The sequence below is a fragment of the Chiloscyllium plagiosum genome, chromosome 7, assembly GCF_004010195.1.
Source record: "Chiloscyllium plagiosum isolate BGI_BamShark_2017 chromosome 7, ASM401019v2, whole genome shotgun sequence".
Taxonomy (NCBI): domain Eukaryota; kingdom Metazoa; phylum Chordata; class Chondrichthyes; order Orectolobiformes; family Hemiscylliidae; genus Chiloscyllium; species Chiloscyllium plagiosum.
This window is the reverse complement of record NC_057716.1, coordinates 52,163,300-52,177,718: the sequence shown is the minus strand read 5'-3', so window position 1 is coordinate 52,177,718 and position 14,419 is coordinate 52,163,300. Positions and strand designations below refer to the sequence as shown.

General features: G+C 39.0%; 1 protein-coding gene across 11 annotated transcripts in view; it reads left to right on the top strand.

Annotated features, from left to right (window-relative positions):
* The window catches only part of kalrna (kalirin RhoGEF kinase a), a 713,874-nt gene that overhangs the window by 649,239 nt on the left and 50,216 nt on the right, over nucleotides 1-14,419 (top strand). For 6 of the 11 annotated variants that reach the window (XM_043693727.1, XM_043693729.1, XM_043693725.1 and 3 more), the window contains 4 exons: nucleotides 1,555-1,740; nucleotides 3,043-3,214; nucleotides 4,097-4,341; nucleotides 13,524-13,583. In XM_043693727.1, the coding sequence (XP_043549662.1) occupies nucleotides 1,555-1,740; nucleotides 3,043-3,214; nucleotides 4,097-4,341; nucleotides 13,524-13,583 (663 nt within the window). Of the gene's footprint in view, nucleotides 1-1,554; nucleotides 1,741-3,042; nucleotides 3,215-4,096; nucleotides 4,342-10,504; nucleotides 12,830-13,523; nucleotides 13,584-14,419 lie in introns of those variants that run through there. The other 5 variants (XM_043693730.1, XM_043693731.1, XM_043693737.1 and 2 more) reach the window with 4 other exon arrangements.

Here is a 14,419-nt window from a genome sequence, read left to right as displayed (position 1 = left end):
ATCTCTATATCTCTTGATTTCCTTAATGCCCAGGGCAGTATTGATCTCAGCTTTTAATATTCACTGTCTTCTGGGTTACAGAATTTCAAAGCTTCAAAGAAGGAATGAAGGAATGGATGAAAGAATATCTCCTCATATCTGTCCTAAATGTCTGACAGTGCCTCCTTAAACTATAACTCGTTAGTTCAAATTTCCAGCCAAAAGGAGGGGTCAGATCTATTTCAACATTAATGGTGAATTGCTCACAGGCAACTCACTGCTTGGAGGAGAAGATTTCAAAACATCCTATCATGGGACGTTTGCAGTAAATTACCTTCAGGATGGCAAAGAGGGTTGGCCTTCAGCAAGCTAGAGGTGTTTTCTGGGGTCGAGGAGGAGTATGTGTGTTTTTTCCTGACTACCAATTGGGTGGTTCAGCTTCAAATGCCAAAGGCTGAAATGTATGAGGCATTTCAAAATTACATCCAGGTCTTTTGTCTATCATTGTACTATCATTGCCAAAGGATTCTGAAATGAACTGGTTTTTCACATTGAAAAATTAATCAAAGCGACAGAATTACACTCTGAATTTTTTCAGGACGGCTGTGAGAATATTACCATCGACTAGAATATGCAGATGGTAGATGGAATCTTGGTGTGATTTACATAACGTGCAATATCTCCCATCCACATTTTGATATCCTAAAACCACTCTATGTAATACTTATAGGATGATGTTATTTTGAAAATGCTGGCAGTCTTAAGTGGGACTGGACTACCATAATGTATGTTCTGACAAAACCTTTGAGCTTAACAGTTTTGTTTTAAATTTATGATTAATTTCATGTTTCTCAGACAGAGTTGTACTTCTGATGAAAGAACATAATATTCATTTCAACCAACATCTGGTGGATGAATTTTGAAATCCCATTTCCACATAATTTTGATTGTTGATGCCATGGCTGAATTAGTTACTTCTAGTCCTCTATTATTTCATAATTCATTAAAGTTGGACTTTGAAATCAGAATAAAGGATGATTGTATATAACTTGGTAAATGAATTCTAGATTAAAAAATAAATTAAGAGGATGGAGCTCAGGTCCGTCAGTACATGGTCAAAGGGATTTGAGTCTACAGTTCTATTCACTGTGTGTACCCAATTTCAGACCAGCTCTCTATTAGACACAAGCAATTCTCCTCTTCTGTGCTCATCTTTTAATCAGCTGTCTGCAGCATTAGAAGTGTAAAAGCAGAACCTGATAAAAGGTCATCAGGTTAATTCTGTTTTTCTCAACAGATGCTGCTCCCTCACGTGCTGAGTCTTTCTAGCTTTTTTTGTTTTCATTTTGGTTTGTTAGGGTCCATAGTATTTTGCTTTCATAAAAACAGATTACCTGACAGCTGCTTATCAGGAAAAACAGTTTGGAATGAAGATAGGAGATTGAACCGCAAAGAGGAAACAAGGGAATATCGTTCTGGAAGCAGGCTGCATAAATGTTCTTACAATTTTGCATGTGTACTGGTAAACGATGGCAGGAAGAACTGGGTGCATTCTGAATGATTTGTTGTTTCCAGGGCAAAATCACAGCTCAAGGGAAATTGCTGCAGCAGGATACATTCTATGTAACCGAACAAGATTCCGGAGTTCTCTCCCGAAGTAAGGAACGAAGGGTCTTCCTGTTTGAACAGATTGTAATCTTCAGTGAACTACTGAACAAGGGTTCCTCAACACCAAGGTATCAATTCAAGAACAGCATTAAGGTAAATAGCCTAAAGACTTAATTAAAAGTTGCATCGACTGATCACAGAGTGGAAACATAATAATAACATAACAAAAGTGACAGTCATCAAAGGAGCATATATTTTTCAATTTACTCAATAAATCCCACCATTTTATAAAATCTTTAGTGGTATCTGTCCTTTCCTAACAGTAGTAAGTTATGCTTTGTGTATAATTCAATGCACTGGTAGGTTCTGAGTACTTCTGTGGAAATGCACTAAGTATGAACAAGCTTTGAACCAAGTTTCAGAAAATTGTATTTCTAAGGCACAGGATTTTTTTGTGCATAAAGAATAGGCTACCCTCTTCAGAAGACGCAGAGTATTCATATCATGACACCAGAAAGTAGTCACATGCAGGCAGTACTAGAAAGTTCAGGACACAGGGATAATGCAGAATCAGAGAAATTGGTGACTGTGGCCAGGATCAGCTGTTAGAGACAGGATATAGGAGATCCCAAATGTAAAAAGGAGTGCATTTCCTTGAGGATTCTCCAGATAAAAGCATGGGATCTCAATGATTTTTCCCAGGATTTCAATGTCTTTTCCACAAAAGCTGTGAGTGGAGGAGTGCAAGAATCCCTCTAACGTGGAATTGATGTGACTATATCTTAAATTGTATTTTCCATGGTTAGTCAGCATAAGTTCGATGACTAGCTCAGAAAATTCTTAATACGTTCATGATACTCTCTCCTCTGTCACATGAAATCTCATGGAAAGTTGTTGGACATGCAAAATCAACAATAACAGGGAGAAACAAGCATTTTTGACTTGCTCACATTTCCATTTCACACATAAACTGGGAGACAAGGTGCCCAAGCTCATATCCAGTTATTATGGAACAGGGTGTGTTTTCACTGAATCTATTCTATGCTAATTAAGTTATCTGCTCTTGTGTAGTTTGAGTCTTGATTGAATTAAATATATATTTGGTTCCCCTGACAAAGATGAAGACAATTCTGTTGAAACATATGATGTATTTTGGTATGCCAGCTTATACAGTGTCATTATATTCTGGATTTGACCTCTGAATGTTGCTATCATATATTTGGATATTCAGGAGTTAAATGATGAGTACCAAGCACAGTGTAAAACTCAAAAATAAAACATTTTGATTTTAATTTGAAGAGGACTACAAGACAGTACCTTGTGGAGCGCGATAACACACACATAATGCTCAAAAAGCAAAACAAGAATCTTGCTAAGATCGCTTGACTTGTGAAAAAAAATTAATTGATACAGATTTTCAGCAACTGTTGCATTTTTTCTGTTGACCTGTTTCAGATGAGTTACCTTAATATTGAGGAGAATGTGGAAAATGAACTGTGCAAGTTTGCTCTAATATCCCGTGGAACCTCTGAGCGGTTCATCTTACAGGCACCAAGCATTGAGGTCTGGCAGGCTTGGGTTCAGGATATCAATCAAGTTCTTGACGCTCAGCGTAATTTCTTAAATGGTATACCAATTTTATTTCTTCTGTATTCCACGTTGTACATGCTGTGCATTTTAGATTTGAAATCATACTAAAATTCAAATAGCTGTGCCTTATTCATTACATATTTTTTTCTCTAACACCCTTGGTATTCTCTTGAAGGTCATTTTATCCATCGGACTCATCTCCTGCATCCTCAACCATGTTCCCTCTAAAATGCTGACCACATAACCTCTCTTCCTGGTTCCCAAGTTATAGCCAATATTCTCTCCTTCAGGTATTGTCCCTCTCTCCTACAAATCTGCTTTCTTCAGCCTGCTCTTAAATAAACAAACGCCAACACTCTGCCCTTGCAAATTACCACTCCATGTGCAGTCACTGTTCTCTCTCAAGCCCTTGAGTGTTTAGTCACCTCCCAAATCCATGTCTGTCTTTTCTAGAGCTCCATGCCTGAGATCTTGCAATCAAATATCTGCCCCTAACTCACTACCAAACAGCTCTTAGCAAAATCGCAAAAGATATCCTGTGTGATGCCTTGCCTCTTTGTCCTTTGACACAGCTGACCACACAATCCTCTTCCAACACCTCTCTTCTGTTGTTCAATGGGGTGGAACTGCTCTTACTTAGTTGCATTCTTAAACATCTACTCATATTCAGAGTATCACTTATAATGGTTACTTGTCCCACTCCTCCACAATTACCACAAGTTTCTCGCAAATCTGTCCTTGTCCCCCTCCTAGTTCTAATCCGCAAGTTGTAGCTTGGCAGCATCATCTGAAAACACAACACTGTTAATAAGAATCCAAGTTACACACCATAGTTTATTTTTTATGATAATGCCAATTATGTGTAATCTGTACTTAGTTTATCTTGTTCCCTCTATGACATGGTTGACTTTTATTGCAGCACTCCAATCACCAATTGAATACATGAAAAAAGAAAGTGGTAGTCAATCCTTAGTCAAAACACAAGCAAGCCGGATACCCCAGCCCAAAATCAGAGCACTCTCCACTCCACAGGTGGGGTCTGAAAAGCCACCGAAGTCATCGGCTCACAATCCATCACTACCAGCTTTAAAGCTATCTACCTCCAATGGCACTACAAACTTCAATGACGATCAGCAATATGGAGATAATTACGAGCAAATCAAGGTACCTACACAAGAAAGTCCTTCAACTTTTGTTAAATAATTTTTGACTAATCAGAGGAGACAAACTAATCTATCAATAGCTCAAGTTGCTTGGACTCTTAGTTTTCAAGACATTTTAAGGATTATCCAGTACTACAGTCTATTTAATCATATCAGCAAACTAACCATTAGACTAATAATCTGAAGTAAAGACATGGACAATATTTACAATAAATGATGAAACATTTGTGACAACCATTTATTCTCACTGGGCTCTGAATGGTATAATGTCATCAGTAAAATGTTAATGCTATCTATGTAACAGAATTTACACAAATAATAATATAATGCACAAATTAAGTCAACATATCAAAACCTACTGCATATTCACATAACCAAACATAGTTTAGATTAGATTAGATTACATTACAGTGTGGAAACAGGCCCTTCGGCCCAACAAGTCCACACCGACCCGCCGAAGCGAAACCCACCCATAGCCCTACATTTACCCCTTACCTAACACTACGGGCAATTTAGTATGGCCAATTCACCTGACCCTGCACATCTTTGGACTGTGGGAGGAAACCCGAGCACCCGGAGGAAACCCACGCAGACACGGGGAGAATGAGCAAACTCCACACAGTCAGTCGCCTGAGGCGGGAATTGAACCCAGGTCTCTGGTGCTGTGAGGCAGCAGTGCTAACCACTGTGCCACCATGCCGCCCAATCTTTGCAAATTGCAAATTGAGGCATCATGCTTGGAAACAGTTCTTTTTATTGATGGAGTTAACAAAAGATATAGGAGAGGGATCAAAATATATGAAAGTCTTTTACCAATGAGATTTCTTAATGTTTCACCAGTCTTTAGCTGTTAATAGACATTAGGTTTTTTGATTTACTGCATTGTTAACTGGATTTCATGATGACCATTTGTTTTAAATAATGTACTTCTACAGCTAAAGTAATCTGATTGAGGTTATTCAATGGGTGCTCCATAAAGAATACTTACACCTTCAATGCCTCCAGCATTAATCCAAGCCCCATACCTCACAAAGAAGGCAACCCCTCCCCTCCCCCCACCCCTGACACTGTATCTTCCTTCATGTACAACAATTTTTAATAGAACAAAGAAAATGAATTAATGTCTTTAAACACCAGCAAAGCTAAAAAGGGGTGAATTGTCAACACATTCATGGCATAGCAATGGAGGCATATTTTTACGAGCAAGGACGTTTTGTTGGAAGTTACATCTTCCTCTTGTGTGCCATTGACATTATTCTCCAAGTTGCCTTGATTTTTTCTATGCCTTCTACAAATTTGTTTTTTTGAGTCCTCATTGGTTTATTTGAATATACTCATTAATGACAGCCAGTGTCCCAGCAATTGAGAGTTTCCTGTTTTACACCTGGTTAGACTGGTTTTCACTGAATACTTTGGATAACTTGAATAATCAATCTGGAATGTGCAATGCTGCAAGGCCAAATTGGCGTTTGCATAAGTCTGAAGTGCCTGGAAAAGTAATGTCTGCAGTTTGCTCAGACATTAACTGTATATTTTATTAACTGTATATTTTTCTATACAAAGATCTGAGATTGCCTTTTCACTGCCTCTCTTTTAACCTAATGGAAGATTTGCGTACCTTTGTTTACAGCAGGGCATGAGAGGAACAGATACAACATTCTGTATGGTATATCATTTTATTGCATTATCATTGAAGAAATCAGAAAGCAACACTGGATAAAGTGAAGAGAGTCAGCAGCTAGATTATAAAAGATATAGCATGTGTCATCACTGACGTCCTTTCTTCTGTATATCACATACTGCATTAAATCTTTCTTCTCCACTTTCAAACAATGGGGCATTCTATTAAAACATTAGAACTGCTACCACATTATTTGTAGCCTTCTTTCCCCATCTTGATCATGTCAAATATTATCACCATGAATACAGATTTCTTGTCACCAAAGTAAGCACTGTCCTATGTGACTGACCTCCAGTAATAGTGAAGTGTCATGTCAGTGCACATTCTGTTTCATGATGATAAATGTCAAAGTGCACATTGTTTACTTTTTTTTTAAAAAGGACATTCCCCTCAGGGGTGCCAGCTATGTTTTTAGACCTGATTGTCGAGGGGATTCCAGCCAGTGCCTTTGGCTCTGTGGCCATCGTGGTGGCTCGTCTAATGCTAACTATCATGTCCTGCCATCATTGACACAAAGCTGCATTGCATTCTGATCCTACTGCTTCCAGAGCTGCAGTGCAGATATAGTCACCAACTGGTTCCTGGACACTTCTCAACTGCTTTATTTATTGTGGAGTCAATAAAGATGCTTGAAAGGAAGTTAAAAACCACACATCATGTTTCTGCACAGACACCCACACCTGTCATGCATTGTCAGAAATCAGTCTAAAGGTTTGCATGTAAGTGTGATATTCCTCAAAACTCTTTCTTCTCAAATGCAGTTCATGAATTGAACACTTCCATGACAAAGAGGGAACTTTTTGCCCAGCCTCCAGGAGAATGTAACAGTTCCTTACCCATACCTCCAGTTCCAATGTACCCTGTGAATTATTTGATGCCACAACCTTGCTACCACTATCTAAACATCTCTGGGTGGATGTCTTTTGATCTGGAGAGAGGAAGCAAGTGTGATTAGGGTATTAAGTTGGAGAAAGTGGTGCAGAGTAATGTTAAACAGGTCAAAGCAGCTAGAAGGCCTTGTCTTCATCTTCCAGTTTGTCATCAGTTTCTTTCTCCTATGCTATTATGTTACTGTGGTGGATTTGCAGGAAAGGTGGGTAGAAGGTAGGAATTTATGAATGTTATTTCTTCAGAATTAAGGGACCTGAGAAAATGATTGTAACATTCTGTGTGGTGCTTCTAAAGAACAAAAGGATGAGATAGCTTTGGCAAATAGAATTAAGGAGAATCCAAAGGGTTTTTACAAATATATTAAGGACAAAAGGGTAACTAGGGAGAGAATAGGGCCCCTCAAAGATCAGCAAGGTGGCATTTGTGTGGAGCCTCAGAAAATGGGGGAGATACTAAATGGATATTTTGCATCAGTATTTACTGTGGAAAAGGATATGGAAGATATAGACTGTAGGGAAATAGATGGTGACATCTTGCAAAATGTCCAGATTACAGAGGAGGAAGTGTTGGATGTCTTGAAATGGTTAAAGGTGGATAAATCCCCAGGACCTGATCAGGTGTACCTGAGAACTCTGTGGGAAGCTAGAGAAATGATTGCTGGGCCTATTGCTGAGATATTTGTATCATCGATAGTCACAGGTGAGGTGCCGGATAACTGGAAGGTGGCAAACGTAGTGCCACTGTTTAAGAAGGGCGGTAAAGACAAGCCAGGGAACTATAGACTGGTGAGCCTGACCTCGGTGGTGGGCACCTTGTTGGAGGGAATCCTGAGGGACAGGATGTACATGTATTTGGAAAGGCAAGGACTGATTCGGGATAGTCAACATGGCTTTGTGCGTGGGAAATCATGTCTCACAAACTTGATTGAGTTTTTTGAAGAAGTAACAAAGAAGGTTGATGAGGGCAGAGCGGTAGATGTGATCTATATGGACTTCAGTAAAGTGTTCGACAAGGTTCCCCATGGGAGACTGATTAGCAAGGTTAGATCTCTTGGAATACAGGGAGAATTAGCTATTTGGATACAGAACTGGCTCAAAGGTAGAAGACAGAGGGTGGTGGTGGAGGGTTGTTTTTCAGACTAGAGGCCTGTGACCATTGGAGTGCCACAAGGAGCGGTGCTGGGCCCTCTAATTTTTGTCATTTACATAAATGATTTGGATGCGAGCATAACAGGTACAGTTAGTAAGTTGCAGATGACATCAAAATTGGAGGTGTAGCGGACAGCGAAGAGGGTTACCTCAGATTACAACATGATCTGGACCAGATGAGCCAATGGGCTGAGAAGTGTCAGATGGAGTTTAATTCACATAAATGCCGAGGTGCTGCATTTTGGGAAAGCAAATCTTAGCAGGACTTATACCATTAATGGTAAGGCCCTAGGGAGTGTTACTGAATGGTAAGGCCCTAGGGAGACCTTGGAGTGCAGGTTCATAACTCCTTGAAAGTGGAGTCGCAGGTAGATAGGATAGTGAAGAAGGCATTTGGTATGCTTTCCTTTATTGGTCAGAGTATTGAGTACAGGAGTTGGGAGGTCATGTTGCAGCTGTACAGGACATTGGTTAGGCCACTGTTGGAATATTGCGTGCAATTCTGGTCTCCTTCCTATCGGAAAGATGTTGTGAAACTTGAAAGGGTTCAGAAAAGATTTACAAGGATGTTGCCAGGGTTGGAGGATCTGAGCTACAGGGTGAGGCTGAACAGGCTGGGGCTGTTTTCCCTGGAGCGTCGGAAGCTGAGGGGTGACCTTATAGAGGTTTACAAAATTATGAAGGTCATGGATAGGATAAATAGGCAAAGTCTTTTCCCTGGGGTCAGGGAGTCCAGAACTAGAGGGCATAGGTTTAGGGTGAGAGGGGAAAGATATAAAAGAGACCTCAGGGGCAACCTTTTCATGCAGAGGGTGGTACGTGTATGGAATGAGCTGCCAGAGGATGGGGTGGAGGCTGGTACAATTGCAACATTTAAGAGGCATTTGGATAGGTATATGAATAGAAAGGGTTTGGAGGGATATGGGCCGGGTGCTGACAGATTGGGTTAGGATATCTGGTCGGCATGGACGGGTTACACTGAAGGGTCTGTTTCCATGCTGTACATCTCTATGACTCTATGCACATCTACATTGTGATTTCCTACCTTGTTTCTGAAAGGTACTGCTGATCTCACCATTTACTGTGAAGGCTCATGGACTTGCACTCCAAACGGATGAAAGGTTTAACGGTGGAAACACTCCTGGCAGCGATAAGCCTTTACGAGCATTGGTGAAGAGAAACAGTTAACATTCAGAGTCCAGTGGCCCTTCTTTGGAAAACTTTTTTTTTACTTGATGTTCAGTGAGAAGGCCATAATCTAAGGGAAGGTATGAGGAAGTGCCTCAAGAGTTGGTGCTCAGCTTCTGCAGTGTAGAGGTTAGCACACCAGATGGCAGCAGCACCAGCCTATTGGCAGGTTCAATAACAAAGGGGACAGTGAGGTCTGCAGATGCTGGATATCAGAGTTGAGCGTGTGATGCTGGAAAAGCACAGCAGGTCAGGCAGCATCCGAGGAGTAGGAAAATCGACGTTTCGGGCAAAAGCCCTTCATCAGGTTTGAGACCTCATTCCTGATGAAGGACTCCAGCCCGAATTGTCGATTTTCCTGCTCCTTGAATACCAACTGACCTGCTATGCTTTTCCAGCAACACAATCTCAACCCAGGTTCAACAACAAAGTCAGGTTACGGTTATGAGTGTAATTCATTGAGATAGGAGCAAAAAGGAATGGGATTAAGTCCTTTGCTGAGCATCACAGAAGTAAACATCAGATGGTATGGGGAATACATGTGAAGAGGTTGTATAAGGGGAAGGGAAGGAGTTGGAGGGGAGAAAGAATCCAGAGGGGCATCAACACCAGTGAATTCTAAAGAAGACTTACACTGGACTTGAAATGTTAACTCTGTTTCTTCAGAGATGCAGCCAAGAAGTACATCAGTTTACGTTGGTTTTGCACCAGGAATCCCAGGAAACCCGAATGCAATTCTTTTTGCAGGCTTTGGGAATATGTTCCTTTTAAAAAGGAGACAACAATGGGATCGCTTCAAGAAAATTCTTACTCATTCTTCACTGGGTATTTGAAAAAGAGCTAGAATTTTTTTTTAAGTGATAGTGATTTTATAAACTCATCTCTGAGGGGAGTCACTGGATTAGTCCAATTGTTTACATCTGAAGATTCTTATTTGATGTACTCCACTTGTTATGTGACTGATGCTATATAAGGTATCAAATAAATTCCAGTGGCCAGCATTTTATGAATGTTTACAGAAATGTTGTTGCTGGACAGAGAATAATTTGATTGTCAGTGAGATATATCACACAAAAAAATAAAGAACTGCAGATGCTGGAAATCAGAAACAAAATCAGAAATTGCTGGGAAAAATAGAGTTCAGGTCCAGTGACCCTTCTCCAGAATTGATTCTAGCTAGGAAGCAATTAAGTAAGGATGAAAAGTAAACTTAAACATTTTATTCCTTTCAATTTATGAATTGATTTTTAAACCAGCTTTCCTGAAGATCAACATTAGAAAATCATGATCCTCCTCTAATCGCTACAGGCTCTCGGAATGTGAATGCAGACAGTGAATGTTAATTGGATGCCGTTTGCTTTGCACAGAACAATACTGCTGGATGCAATGGGACCTCTACCATGTTGGTCACTCAAGATTATGGTGCAGTGAAGGAGAATGAGATCTGCGTATTTCAGGGAGAAGTGGTTCAGGTCCTCGCCATTAACCAGCAAAACATGTTCCTAGTGTACCGACCTGCAAATGAACACTCCCCTGCTGCTGAAGGGTGGATTCCAGGCTTTATCCTGAGTTATACCAGTGATTACTCCACAGAGACTGACGAAGGATGCATCAAGTAAGTGCCAAGTGGCTGCCCTGGAAGCAGCGTGTGGATGTAAAGAAAAAGATGGCTGGTTTTCCCTCCTGATTTTATCCACAAGGCTATTGGAACAAACTTCAGAAGTACCCAGTGAATGCTGGATCTTCATCTTAAAGGAGCTATGTCTGGCAGCTCCATTTTTCTGTTAATGTTCGTAATACAAGTGACATTTATGAAGTCATGGCATGTTTTACTTTTAACACTACACTCACGTGAAAATGATTGGACTGGAATTATATTTATGTTGTGTTACTAATATGTTTGTTTTGACTTTTATAATCATTGGGCATCAGGCCTAATGTTGAACTGAGGCCTGTCTCCTCCAGATGGAGAGACTTTTTTGTTGTCTATGGCAATTTGTACAGCATGTAATTTTTTAAGAAATTTTTTTTGTTTCAAATTTATTGACAGTATATTGTAAAAAAACCTTACTTTTTTTGTTTCGCCAGGACTCCTTCTAATACATTCCTGTACAAAAAATATTTTGCACTATTTAATATGCCCACATAAATAAAGTCAGGTTGTGCAATATAGTCAGAATGCTCTTTGTTGTACCTGTAATGTATCTAATAATAAATGTATTTTAAATATGTAAATTAATCTTGAATATGAGCATGTTTTAATTAAGTAAAATGGCAAGAAAACTGTTCTGCTAAATTCTAAAGTGCAGTGATTAGAGGTGCAACATTTGTACAGGCTTGTAATTAATATTCCCTACAGCACGCATTCCCTGAGCTAATGATGTTTTGGATTTACTGGCACACCTCACTTACTTTTAGCTTCAGATTTTATCACATGACCAATATTTAGTATCATGTTTTAATCATTGATTTTGATGAAGTAATCATCTCTTTTTGCCAACACATTCTGCAATTTTCAATCTGCATATCTCATAGTCTCATGGGATGTTAAATGTGCATTATCACTGAGATTTGAAGGACATGCAAATGCCAAATTCAGATCTTGTGAGATTATGTGATATTCAGCAGAGAACTAGTGAAGACTTCTGACATTTTGTGTCTCGTTTTCCACTAAATCTGTTAGATTTTTGGCAGTGGAAATAAGTTTTCTTGTTTTTTTGTGGGAGCGTACCACGTTTGTTTTGTTATATTCTGCTGATGGCTGCCAGAGTTTTACGAATGAAGAGAAATGTTTTTGGCCCCATTTCCATCAGAAGCCTAAGATATTCAAGTTATTTGGTGCATTTTTTGGTACAACAGGAAGTCATGTTCTTGGCATACATCACTGCATTTGAGAAAACGTGGAGAAAAGGAGAGCAGTGTGAAAAATGAAGGGAGGTTTGAAAATGATGATCGTAAATCCAAGGATATTCTGACCAACAAAGCCTCTGCTGATGTGAGTAAGTCAACATTTAGGAGCTGTGTGTTGATACCATTAAGGTCTAGTCAAAAAGTAGTACTCATGGAGGGTTGATTGCTTAGCCTGCTTTCAACCAACATTTTTGCAGGGGAATCAAAATGGTTAATGTACACAAACTTTTTCAACAGCTTTATCTCACCTAAAACAATGCGTGAGTTTTTTTTTCTAAATTGCAGATTTGTTTTGAAGCACCCGGTTGAGATTAACAACATTAAGTATTCACTGGTACAAATTTATTGAACAATTGCAAAATGCAACATTTCTACAGTGGTGGAAATGTATAAAATTCCACACCAGAGTCACATGACTAAAAAAAGGTTCCCAAGTAAATGCAAGCCTTGTCACTTGACCTTTAAACAACAGTCTGCTTCAACAGCCCCTTATTAACACTTAACTTTGGAACTAACTTTATCAGAATCGAGCACATCCATGTTCACAGTAATCATGCTGCTGATTTGTTGCCACTAAATGCACTTCTCTTTGTGAGTGAGTCTGAAGTTCAGAGAATACAATGTACTATAATACGTTCGCTGCAATTGTGAATAAATTAATTTTTTAACAACGTTGTTGTCTGTTATCTTACTATGTGTAAAGTGTGAACTCACTCAAGGCATGGAACAACGTTTGCTTAGACAGCTGAAAAAATTTTCAAGATCTAATCAGCTCTCTAAGAGTGTACTTGAAAAGAATCCCTTAAGCCATTTCTAATTTTTCTGTAATAAATGTCTCTTTGCAACTTCTTTAAAAGTGTACTAAGGTATCAATTAAATTGCAACCTTTTTCCTTGCAAAGCAAACTACAGTTGCACACCCACCAACCCAAACTTATTGCCACAGTGTTCCTGAATAAACTAGGAACTGTTTTATTGTGGCCTAGTGATTGTCTTTCTTTATATTTGGTCAGCACTTGTTGTTACTGTTGTGGATTAAGTAATGTTATTTACCAGGTGGAAAAACATGGAAACCAGCTTGTGGCAGCTTGAATACAGTCATAAAAGACTCAGTGCATCATGCCATGCTGTCTGTATGTTTTTTGCAGAATTTCTGAAAGTGTGAAGCTAGAGTAAGCTTTTTAATTATCATTAATTCTGAAATAAATTTACTTTGCTGCAGAGATTTTGCAAAAGTGGTTAATGATTTCAGTCATTGATGTGCAGGTGATAGTTTTGGTCAAGAATTGTATTTCAAGCTTAAATATAACTAACTGCTGTCCGAAACCTAACTTTGCTCTTTTTCTTCCCTCATGCTGCATTAAAGGAATCTAACAGTTCTGAGGAATCCGAATGTGATGATCTTGACCCTAAAACTAGTATGGAGGTAGTAACAACTGTTTTGCATATGATATTAAAACAAATCTGCCTGTTGAGTATTGGTGATGAAAGGACAGTGATCAGCAAGCAAAATATCATTTTCTTTTTTTCTTCAAGTCAGAGATTTTAGTTACTGATGTGTAAGTTTCTTGCCAGCGGAGTTGTGAGTGTGCTATAAAGAACTGTAAAATCCTCAATGTTGCAAGGTTGATTTCAGCCAGGCCAATAGAGAAGACACTGAAATGAAGTGAATGTTTGGCCTTTTGGAAGATCTAATGATTAGGTATCCACTATCTCCAGTTCCACTTCATCGTGTCCTGTTCAGGACACCACATATTAAAAAAATGTAATTTAGCTTTATACTTTTAGCTGCTTCATTCTACATCAGTTTAAAAACATTTTTAAGTATACTTTATTTTGACTGAGGAAGAATGCAAGACAGATGGTTCAATTTGAAACACAGGTACATTCCATCTAGATGTCTAGATTAACAGTGTTGTAATGTTGTAAATTGCCTGTATTGGCAAGTTTTAATTACATTTATTAAAAATTTGAGTGTTTAATTGGAATTATGGTAAGTATAATGACAGTGTAAAATGGAAAATGTCAAATGTCTTTTCTGGGACAGTTCAAAACTAGAGTAGATATTTTTAAGATGAGAGGAGAAAGATTTAAAAAGAACACGAGGGGCAATTTTTTTATACACTGAGTGGTTCATGTGTGGAATGATCTGCCTGAGGAAGTGGTAGATGCAGGTACAGTTGTGACATTCTAAAGAAATTTGGATAAGTACATGAATAGGAAATATTTGGAGGGATATGGGCTAAACACAGGACTAGTTGG